This window comes from Ctenocephalides felis, unplaced genomic scaffold (genome assembly GCF_003426905.1).
Source record: "Ctenocephalides felis isolate EL2017-DRISC unplaced genomic scaffold, ASM342690v1 CF-g0.4_SCAFFOLD_00845, whole genome shotgun sequence".
Classification (NCBI taxonomy): domain Eukaryota; kingdom Metazoa; phylum Arthropoda; class Insecta; order Siphonaptera; family Pulicidae; genus Ctenocephalides; species Ctenocephalides felis.
Genome location: NW_020536999.1, coordinates 36,309,773 through 36,322,617, shown reverse-complemented (window position 1 = coordinate 36,322,617; position 12,845 = coordinate 36,309,773). Strand labels below are relative to the sequence as shown.

General features: G+C 29.4%; 2 protein-coding genes across 2 annotated transcripts in view; one reads left to right on the top strand and one right to left on the bottom strand.

Moving 5' to 3' along the window:
• The window catches only part of LOC113382882 (homeobox protein orthopedia-like), a 77,458-nt gene extending 73,576 nt beyond the window's left edge, over positions 1-3,882 (bottom strand). The window contains exon 1 of the mRNA XM_026621133.1: positions 3,786-3,882. Coding sequence (XP_026476918.1) covers positions 3,786-3,882 — 97 coding nt within the window. The remainder of the gene's footprint in view (positions 1-3,785) is intronic.
• Positions 3,883-6,268: 2,386 nt separating this feature from the next.
• Positions 6,269-12,845, top strand: part of LOC113382872 (retinal homeobox protein Rx2-like) — a 112,681-nt gene continuing 106,104 nt past the window's right edge. The window contains exon 1 of the mRNA XM_026621122.1: positions 6,269-6,524. Within this exon, the coding sequence (XP_026476907.1) occupies positions 6,269-6,524 (256 nt within the window). The remainder of the gene's footprint in view (positions 6,525-12,845) is intronic.

Genomic DNA, 12,845 nt, shown 5'->3' with positions numbered 1-12,845 from the left:
GTGCAAACTAAAGGCAACGCCGAAGTTTAAGGTAACCACTATGGTGTGGTAATATTCACCACATATGTAAAATAAAAAACGATATGAATATTCTTAATATTTATTTTTAATATTTGCATCTTATATTATTTATTTACCTTAAAAATGATATCTGCAGTTTTTGTGGAATCGCAATTACGCGAGTACAGGACATGAATTTCGATACAATTATATTATAAAAAAATTGTATTAAAGCATCCACTTTAGGTATATATACAGGGTGTTTCCGACACCTCCCTTGAGTAAAAAAAAAACCCGAATAAAGACATGCTTTTTGCTGGTACATTTTACCAGCAATCAATTCAAATGTTTGTTATAAGCACAAACTTCAATGTGCAAGAGAGAAATATTTGAATTGATTGCGAGTAAAATGTACTAGCAGAAATGATGTACATTTTCGTTTGACTCAAAATTTTTCAATAATAAATTGATCAAGTATTTTACCTACATAAGCAACTATATTTACCTCTGCATTTTATTAATTGTTACTAAATCATTTTTAAATCTTTGACATGAACAGATATCAATTACATCTTACTGAAATGTCATCTGATCATAGACTCATTTTAATTTATAAATTAATGAATATTTGAACTCTTTGATTCAAATTACTATCAATAATTCATCTCATATATAAAAGATTACTGTGATAAACATTGCAGTATTATTGCAAATGAATCGAATTTTATTTTGCCATCATTATGTATATATTGGTGTTGAAATAAATATTCTGATTATATTGAAATTTAATTAAAAAAGACATATGATGACTAAATCATGTACTGATTTTCGTTTAAAAATTAATTACCTCATATTTTAATTTTTACTTCTTATTCGAATAATGGAAGTAAATTATTATGTTATTAATGTCAATAAATGCACAAAATCTAATTTTATTTTAATAACATTTTAAACTTTTTTATGATTTGTGTTTTTATTATATACATTATACAAAATTTGTACAATATTTATAATCACTTTGATAAAGTTCAATATTTCCTCATTACATTGGCAACCTACAGAAATTTTATAGATAGGATAATAGAGGTAATGATCCATCCTTTGTGATATAGCATGTCATGTGTCAAATGCAGTTCATGATGGGTAATGAGATTCTATATTGTTGTTATATATAATGTAATGAATGCTACTCCTATTATCGGGCTTGTTATATTCAATATTACTCAATCTATGAAGATATTTAATCATCGTTTCAATAGGTTATGGTAATGGAATTATTTATGCTGAAATGTTTCCGAATAATAAAGGTCATAATATAATAAAATACACATTCTGTATAAATATAAAGGATATATAGCCTATATATCCTTTATATTTATACGAATTGTATATTTTATCAAATTATGACTTAAAATAATATTGGTATACGAGTATATATATATATATATATATATATATATATATATATATATATATATATATATTAAATATATATATATATATACCTATAATGAAAAAAATAATAAGTAGTACTGTCCTAGGGCTCTCCTTGAGCTGAGTTGAACTACAACTCGTTTCAGAAGTTTAACTGAGTTAAACTACAACACGAAAAATAATGTGACACATTTTCCATTGTCATGTCACACTGCAGTCCCGAAATTGGAAACTTATTTTTGATATGTTTCCAAATAAAAATGGGCCTCGCTGCTGCACGATGTCAGGTTGTCAAAAGCGGGGTTCGAACTCATGACCTTGATCTCGTTTATGCGAATCCGTGGATCACCCATATATATTTGTATATATTTATAAAATAAATACACATTTATTCTTATATTTTTATAAATATTGTTCTACTTACAACAAAACCATTAAAATTCTAGAAAATATTTACAGCGATACCTTTCACCTAATATTGAAAAAGAAAAGAGTTTTTTCATCGGCACGAACCGCTTTCTCTTCATCATTCACCAATTTCTCAGAGTTTATAATTGAATTTTCTTCGAGCCTCTCGATTGCGCTCAATCATTCTGATTGCATTATTTCTTTGCTTTTCGTTTTACTTCCAACCCTTTATTTATATCGCTATGAGCTTATTACTCGTCTCGATCAGCGGAATTAACTCATTATTTCGACATTTTTTCAATGCTCACAGCACATCTTCATCCAATGATCATTGCATTAATGGAATCTAATTATTAAGACTAGATAAAAATTGTTAACACTGTCTACGGTAGATGATTGTATCTCGAAAGCGATTGCGTCCAAAGGGCTCGAGGGCATAATAAGTCGGTAATAAGAAAACTGGCGTCGCCTTCTGCAGAAATATCGACGTAATATGCCCACGTGCAATGGTAATTTGCAGAGTTCTTGTTGTAGAATAAAAGTAACAAAATTGTCATATATTGCTTGCTTCAATATTATTTTATAACTGTTCAAGTCAGGCAATTTATAAAATATATTTCATATTTAACATAATGTTCAAGATTTTGATTAAATTTATAAACGTAGAATTGTCGTTTATTAACTACCCTTGAGGTAAGTTATAGTAATCGTTTAAAAACCAAAAATAGAATATTTTGTATATCCTTACGTTTCAGAGTTTCTGAACATTTTGGCGTTCTTTACTAAAAATGGATGTGTGTGTGTTTTGTGTGGGTAATTTTTTTTTTTTTGACCTTTTGAATTATTCAAAAACATTCGATTTCCTCTGATGGGAAGATTGATTAGTTTTTGACAGACTGACGGATTAGTTTTTAACAGAAGTAGGTCCAGCAGTTTTGTAAATACGGAGCAAAAAGTGCAGAAAATAGAATTTAAGTTTTTGAGGGAACAGGAGTATCCAATTTAAATGATTAAAAAACATTCAATAAGTAATGCTGGAGAGACGTGATGATTAGTTTTTTGGCTAAAAGTGCTTAAAATAACAGTTTTTGAGAGAACGAAGCGATGATCCAAAAATCATCGCTCTGTGTTGACAGTGCGAAAAATCAATCAGTTTTTAGAAAAGGCAAAAAAAAAATGATTACCGAATTATTATTATTATTTTTTTTTAATCTTCAAAACATATATTTTTCGAAATTTCTAAATATCGAAAATGTTCTGAATTTTAATTTTAATTCTAGCGAAAACTTTAAAGCTCACTTATATAATTGAAATAAATAATTTTAACTTTGCAATTCAGTTTATATAATTCTTAGAAATATGTGGTATGTCTTTCATTCTAACTCCTCTTGATTAAGTTTTTTTGTAATTCGAATATTCATTATATTCAGGAGACGGTATATGGTGGTCTATAAGAGCCCAAACTTTTCAAGCATTTTCAACAACTTGGCTACAACTGTTAATTATACTAAGTTTAGATAATCAGACGCACAAATTTATAAATTTATTATAATTGAAGTAATTAGTTAATATCCGTTTCATAACTATTTCTGTATTTTATTTCATTGAGAATATGATAGCTTCTGTGTGTGTAATGAAACATCTATATAGATGAGATTTTCCGCAATATAAATCAGCAATGATTTCAGAATCCAATTTGCACGAGTGCAAACAAACTAAACGATATATATGCGGGAACACAAGATCATTCGGGCGCATAAACCGGCAGCCGTCGCACTCGGCGCTCACACATGCGCGCAACCCGTGTACAGAGTACATTAATTTAATTTTCTCATTTTACCATTACATGAAATAACATTAAACCTTGCTAACAACACACACCAAACGAAGGTAGTCACCGTTAGGTAGGCATTAGCTGTAGGTAGGTAATACTAACACAATACCTGTACAAGTTGTCTGCTTCTGTTCTGTCCCGTTTCCACGCGTTAAGAGCGTCGATTCCAAACCGGTCCACGCAGCATCCCAGCGCCTCGCTGCCATCATCAGTCCGAGGGGTTACTCCGCGCGGATAGTTCTTGTGATACCATTGGACGATCTCCGGACTAGAGTCCCGCCCGTTGACACGCCCGGTTATTTAATAAAGTATGAAATAATATCAGACCGACCACAGATTCCTCAAAGGTGACGAAAAATTTGATTGATGATTTAATGCCGTTCTGCTACTGAAATTACAAACTGTTATAGAAGTTTGGTTTAGTTTGCCTATTTGTGTGTGCTGCATATTTGGTCATAGTAATATGAACTTTGATTGAGTACGGGCACACACATTAAGCACACAAACTTATATGTATATATCTGTGTTATAAATAAATATATATATATATATATATATATATATATATATGATAAGGTTTTTCAGCCACAAGTCGAAAAAATAAAAACAGAACGTAAATATAAATCTTTTTAATACGTTTCGAGCTATTCTGCTAGCTCATCATTCAGCTAAAATACATACAGAGTAAAAAACCTGAAAAATCTTATCATATAATGTTTCACAGTCGAAATAAACAATATCAAGATATATATATATATATATATATATATATCATGATATTAGTGGCAATACTCCTCCGGAACATTTTGACCAAGTTTTATGAGAATCGAAAATATTCAAGTGATATCTATTTTTTATACGCCAAAGTACTAGGGTTGTCCAGCCTTAAGATTTTATTTTTATTTTTTTGACTAATTTCTATTATTTTATTTTTTTCTTTTTTCCATTTATTTGTTTTATCTTAATGTTTTATAATTTGTACAAAAAAGACACACAAAACCTTAAATTGTCTCCCTTTTATCACAAACTCCTATTTCATAATAATTGCATAATTTTTTATTATTCTTTCATTCTATATGTGTTTTTCCCCAAATTTTGATTCAGATTTTGTTGAACTTGTGGAAAAGTTTAAATTTAACTTCAAAACAAGTTATTTTTAATAAACGATTGTCCAAAAATTTTCTACGTTTGCCGCTATATATGTAGTTTTATAAAATTTAATATAAGGTTATATGCTAAAATGCATTATCCTCATAGCAAGTACTATTTCCTTATTACTGTCCAGTAATTTTGCTATAATATAAAAAAAATTAACGTCCTTAATTTATAAAATATATTACTTCCACTTCTCATTTTAATTAGAGCATTTAGTTGCAAAACCTCAATTTGTTACTATAATAGGTTTATGCAACCAAAATGTGCTACTTAATCTATTTCTTGCAACTATGAACATTTTCTTGTGATTAGTTGGAATTCCCCAAAATTAAATTTTATATTAATATGGAGAAATTAATTAAATTAAGGACATAAAACATGAAAATATATAAAAGACAACTGGAGCTAAATCCACTTACTTACATCATTAATATAGGTTTAAAACTCACGTTCAAATCCTGCCATACAGATCCGGCCTGTGCGTTCGTGTTTATTCTATAATCTCTTCGATAATCCGACCGGCTTAGTTCGAAGATGAAGTTTAACAAGGTGGGTCGAGCTCTGATCGAAAGTCCGGAACCCGTCACCTCCCATAAACGAGAATCGGCACAGGGGTGTGGGCTGGCACCGCCTTGTCGGGGAAAATTACCCCTCCGCGAAGCCGCGCCAGGCGAGTTTAGACCGTAGCGTTGCTCGACCGCGCTCGGCGGTAGACAGGTTATTTCGTAGTCGAACAATACACGCGCTCGCAGAACACGCACGGGCATTGTATCGTGAGTACGCGGAAACGAACTTTCGATAAACAATATAAATGATGGTAATTGAACTATAACGCATTTAATAAAACACCCTTAAAAACGAACAGTTTGTGCACCATACTCTATTGTGATCAAAAACAATTATCAACAATATTACAAAGCACATTGTAACTTGTATTGATATACAATTAACATAATTTTGTTAAAAAGTGTTCAGAAGATGTTAATGTGTTGTGATAAATAATATACAGTGCTTTAGAGACAAATTGAAAAAAAATCCGTGGGTTATTATTAAATTGTTAGAATGTGTGATTTATAAAATTTAAGAATTGAAGTTGAAGCATTGCACAAAATTAAATACAACCAAACCAATTATTATCAAAATTAAAAATAACACACAATTTATGCATCAAATAATTAAAATGAGGACTACATAATAAATAAGTTGTAGTGCTTAATTAATGACTGTAAAATAATACAATTCATAGGTGAAAATTTGTGAAAATCTGTATAAACTCAAGAATAATCATATATAATTTCAAAAAATTATGAGCAATGTTTAAATGCTCATACTGAAACCGCTTTGCCATAAACACATTTTGAAGCAGTGTTTTGAATTCTACATAATTCATCATTGCCATAAGTGTTGCTTCAAATATATATTATCTATTAATTCACTATGGAAGAAGAAGCAGTACTAGCTACAGAAAAGCTCATGCATTCAGCGCGCTTAATTCAATCCGGAGGATGTGGGGCGTATGCAACATCGGTCACCGCGACTGGAAACGGCGGCTCCGGCGGCCTCGAGATAAAGCCGTCGCGAAGTCCGGGTAGCGGGAGTGCTCCTAGTGGACCGCGGCATACGATAGACGCTATTCTAGGACTTTCAGGAAGGACAGCCAACTCTCTAAATAACGATCGTAGTGATTCCGGCGGTAAGTCAGTATAACATAAAGGAACAAATAATATGAAAATGACAAATGATAATTTAACACACACTTTAATATGATAATAACAAATACTACTTTGTGGGCAGTAACAGTTTCAATTAGAAGAAAGAATTGAGTCATTTTATTTTCAATTTGGTTGTTATATCCAAAATTTGATTTAACTTCGTTTATAAGAGTAGTCAGATTATCATAATTTAAGCATCCACGTCAAGTAATAAGCCTCTATGTTTCGCAATGTGCTTTCGCGATCTTATTAATGGCTACAAGGAAAAGATAAGATAATACGAAAATACCTAAAGAATCAGTTAGTCATTATCTTAACAGATTTAATAGTTACTAAATATAAGATTATATAAAATTATATTCAGAAGAATTGACTTTAAAATTTCAATATTATATTTTATATAATTATTCAATCCATACATCATTTAGTTTTTTGTAATAAACTCCGTATAAATTGTTGTTTCACATTTATCACTTCCCGGAAGTTAATGGAAAGAAAATGTGCGAAACTAAAATGTGTTCGATGTATTCCCACAAATTAAATTTACAAAAACCATTTATCACTTATTGATAAATACAGTGTCTAATTAGTATCTACTTCTTAGGAATAATTTCAAAAAATAATAATGGTTAGGACTGGTTTGAAAAGCAATATGCGGGATTCAAGTTTTTATTAAGTCAAATTGTTTTGTAATTATTGCTGTTATTTATTCTGTATTAAATACGGGTTTGGATTCACACGGTAACTATAGTTGGACAATTCTAAAATTAACTCGATAATATGAGAAGCACGAGAAATATGCATCTACCTTAATCCTATGCGCCCACATTACGAGAAATTCGAAGCAACACCGTTTGCGGATTCTGGACCTCTTATAAAACCTTTGCTCCATTGTACAACTTTATTATGGGCCAATTGTCGCTATTATTGTAAAAATGCCAGAATTGTCACCTTACTTCGATTGACATGCAACATGGTGATAGAGCAGTGCTCGAAAGGTTTAGATACTTACTGCAAATGCTTAGTATTTTTCTGCCAATCTAATGTGTCAATATGGCAGAGACATGTTTTAGAAGAAAATATAAAATCAGAAGATGATAACTCTGTATATTTATTATTTGGTATGGCGGATAATAATATTTATTTAATATTAAGTTGAATATCTAAATTTTTTTAACAAACCTACTAAAATTTATTTAAGAAAGTATGCCTAATAGGCAGCATATAAACTAACTAATTAATTATCTGAAATCAATCATTTATTTATCTGAGATTAATTTCATACGCTCTACAATTTAGTCCTAATTAAAAACTCTTTTCTTCCGGTTAAAAACAAATCTGCTCATTCTTTTTCATATTATATTAAATTATCTATCTTTCTGAGATATCTTTATTATAAGTCTTCGGTCCGTGAACTAAGTCGTCAATGTCATGATCACTTAGCCGAAATCGCATCCTCAGTGGTCTTTTTATTTGAGTATAATGGATATAATAAAAAATCTATTCAGCTACCGCGTAAAAGTATATTTGATATTCATAATTATATTAGTTTATTATAACTCGCTGCATCGATTGAAATCGACGATAAGAGGTCACTTGATCACTTGATCACTTAATTGATATTGAAAGCAATTTTATGTAGATTTTTATCTGCTGTTTTTAATATATGGAATTCCTATTATGGATTTGTATGTTTTTTTCCTTGCATTGTTGTTTTAATTTATGATGAATAACCATTTTTTATTCTTTATCATAATTATTGTACCTATATATATTTCTGTATTTTAAATTGATTTTTATAATTTTGTTGCCACTTTATTTATATTTCAGTTCTAAATATTGAAAACTCGTATATTCTACACTCTTATTTTTTTCACAATAAATATTGCTTATTTATTCTCACGGTTAGTAATGCAAATAAACGAACGAACTTGAAATTTCATTTAACCTTTCATCTAAAATTAAATTAAATGTATTAATTTATTTATTTATTTCTATTCGCAAAATTATTTATTGACTTATATAAATTTACTGCAATCAATGTTATCAATATAAAAACTTGTTTAAAAATTATTGGCTGTCTATATTAGTCCCTCATGTAAGTACCAGTATATAGAATTGATTATTATATACTTTACATAATTTAATTCCGCCTTTTACTATAATGATCTATATACAATTGATAATTTTACTAATGATCATATAATTTCAAAGCTTCAAAATAATTTATTAATATATTCGAAATAATAACGTGTCCGATATACATGACAAAGTAAATGGAGCATTTGACAAATTTGACAGGTGTTTTTAAACTAATATTTTAATCCGGATTCTTGTAACATAAAAAGAAGGCTTATAATACTTAATTGACCGACGCGACATTAAAATATAATTTAAATAAGAAAAGTAAACAAAAAATAAAGAATTGCTTGGTTTCAATAAATTCAACTCATCTTTATTAATTTGCTGACAAATATTATTCATGTTCACGTATGAAAAAAATGTTTTAATTAAAATCTTTAATTTAAAAATACGGCTAGGAATTTAGTTTGTCTAAATTCATGTCATTTGCCGATGATATTAATGACTAATTCAGCTTTTTATATTTGTAATAGTTTCAATATTAAGAAATATTATTATCTGAATAAAAGAGTGCAAGGTATTTAGTTATTAATCTCAATTTATTTACTATTTATATTTCTGCATTATTTATATAATATCTTTATTCAGCATTAGGAGAATTCTCAATATTTATTTATGCATATTTATCTCTATCACTTATAATAATTACCAATATAAATTGTTATATTTTTATCTAGAAATTATTTATAAATTAAACATTCTTTGTTTTAATTTTTATTGATTTGTAAATTATAATCTGCTCAATGTTTTTTAACCAATTTAAAAGCAGTAATTAAATTAAAAAAATATCAAGCATTAGATATCTTCCACTTACCATATGTTACCATATATATAGCAAATATATTTACTCTATGGGAAACGTTTTGAAAGATTTATTGAAGCAAAACTGACCAAACCTATAATCAAAGAGACGCGTGCCGAAATGACCGTGCTTTGCCTATACTAGTGATTTGCTTTGCTCGGACCACTTACGGACATTACCATGTATATCAATACCTTACGATCAAAATAACATTTTAAACCAAAACATTTGAAAATACACTCAAGACGTATTAAGTTGTTGGAAATTTATTTACTTCGGCGCGATCCATATCGCGATGACAGAGCCAAAATGGGCAACCATTATTAGAAAATTGGATAACATATGCCAAATGGAACCAACAGTCCGATTTTTGGTATTTTTTAAGCATTGAAGAAAAGTTGTAATTTCTAAAGCTCAAAACTTTTAACAGATGTATTTGCTGTAATCACGAATATCAACAAAATACAATAATTTATTTTCTCCGTTGCGGTTCTGTGAATCTTGGGTTCCCTAGAGGGTCACGGACTCCAAGATGAGCACTTAAGAGGATTAAGAAGAATATGAGTAATTGACTGTCTAGATAAAAATTAATCGTTCTATCTGTTAACTAATTAATACACCTTTAAAATACCATAAAGATTACATCTGTGAGTGAATAAATATTATTAATCACGGCCGTATTATAACTTGATTGTATTTTAAAGATGTATGAAGATTCTATGGATTGCCAAAGCATGAATGGTTCGTTGAAATTTGTGTTGGCAATATTTTTTTGATGAACGTATTTTATCTCAATTAATTGAAATTATTTTAAAGATGAGTACTAATTAATCTTAATCATTCACATCAAAACATTATTGATAGATCTCAGTGTATCTATTCATCAACAATATTTAATATGCACGGTCATCCGTCAATTATTAAATTATAATAGATTTTGATTAATGGGCTTACAGGACGCTCAATAAAATTACTGGTTGCGCAAATTTAGATAACGATGACAACGTGATGTAATTGTTTTCGAAATTCGTACTCCGGATATGTAGCCAGATGGAATTATTTTAGGTTGTGCAATAATTCTTTTCAATGCAATTTTTCGCGGTGCTTTATTAATTTCATAAAGAAATAATTAAAAGTATAAAATTTATTTAAAATCACATCCAAGTGAAAAAGATTATATTAATAATCTATTATCAGATTATTTGGTAAATTACCATAACTGGCAAATTACCATACAGTTTGCCACATCTAATATACTGCAATATTTTTTTTTATAAATCTTAAGAATTTTTATGAATTATTCTAAGTTTTAAGAAATTAATTTCTACTGTAATTGGTACATCAAGAGATCAGGCAATTTAAAATATACATTATTATTACCATTTCAGCAAATCGTTCGGTTTTTCGATTTTCACGATTTCATTCCGATCGAACGTGCTGAGAGATTTTCTCGGTGCATATCGCATGCTGGAAATTACAATTTCAAATGCCCTCTTATCGTTCGCCCGGTTAAAAGATTATTTACAACTCTAATTTAATTCGTAAAGTAATAATTTCACAACGCGACATGCTATTACCTTTTGCATTTCCTTCGCATTATTGCAATAGCGTTCGTTCGCTTGATAAAAATGTACGATACCTATCTCGGTCTTAATATAGAACTTAACTTTTATTCCATGATCGTGCAAATGCAATGAGCTCGGGTAGTTTTGAATATCATAATTTTGTTTTATGCCCATTTATGTTAGTTTAAGAATGCCATTTTCTACTGCATTTGTAGTTCATATATCAAATATCATGTTTTACTTTGCTACGACTATTTTGATATAATTAGAATAAAAGCGTTTAATAAACGATATTACATTTTTCGCATTCTTGTGACATTATGCTTTTTACTAACAGGGCAGGGCGGGGCACAGAGTTCTAATTTGACTTTGAGGAATTATATTGTAAAAACCAAACCAATTATATCACAACAAATAACACATATTTAAGCAAACAACTATCTGTTCAGGAAAACTCCCAGATAATTTATCATTGTAGAAATGTATTTTTAGCTGTTTTTCAAAAATTTGTCAGTTAGTGCTGTTTACCCCATAGACGGGGTAAAATTGAGAAAATAGGTCTTGTAACTTATTTCTAATTTCAAAGTGATTTTACGAAATAATCGCTACTTTATCCAACAAATGCAAAATATAAATATCATGGGTACATTTTCTATAGAGATAATATTAAATTTAACCTTGATCTAATATTTTGTCAGAAAAAACATACGCAAAGTTGTAATAACTATTTATTTAAATTATCTCTTGTAAACTAGCTTTTTATAACATAATTTACTTTTTTACTTACTATTTTTTATTATTTACACCTTCGCCAGCGTGATGGTTAAGTTAGTCCTTTTTACCCCACCCACCTGTAGGCTTTTACAGAGATTATATAAAAAAACTAAGAATATAAATTAAAATAACAATATATCTTATTAAACAATTAAATAACGTTCACCTGAAAATTATATTAGTCATGTCATAATCTAAATAATAGAGCTCAAAATCGAAAAAACTACCAACGAAACAAACTACTTTTGTTATGGACATCAATACATGGCCTTTTATCTCCTGATAGTAAGATCGTATTGAGATGATGGCTGGTTCCATATATTTTGCTTTCTACTTCAAAATAGTCTTGCTAAAAAATCTATAAGTTTCCTGTTTTTAAGATAATAATGATGGTGGGATTTTATACCAGCGCGCCTTTAAGTCCCGCTCTATTCTATGTTCATTTATTATTGGAAATCTATGTATTGCCTGATGATGCTTATCGACTAGCCGTCTAAATCATAGATATTCGTAATTAAGTCTTTAGGTGATAGGTTTCTTCACGAATAAATATACTTTACCAATATATTGAAATTTTACATTCTTCATAAGGCAGGTATATGAAGTGATCGATTATAATCCGATCTCTTATTGGCAAATCGTATAATTTTTATTTATCGAAAAAAGCAGTGTACACATTAACGTTTTTGTTTGCTGATCTCTCAATCTTCTCAATCACGAGACACGGGCCAGTCATTCTTTATTGGGTGTATGATAAATGGATGGAAGCGAGTAACAACACTTTAGGATTTCATTAAAACACAATTAGCGCTCACAATAAAGCGATGCACATCATCATTAATCAGTCAATCATTTGAGAGCACGGCCGAGAGACTTCTCTTCACCGCGAACGGAATGCCACGGGTAGAATTTAAACAGGGGTGGGCAAATTATATAACATAATTTATCAAATTTTAAGTAAACTTATAATTAAATAGGAGAAATATTTATTTAAGCATTTTTTGAATTTTTATGCTAAG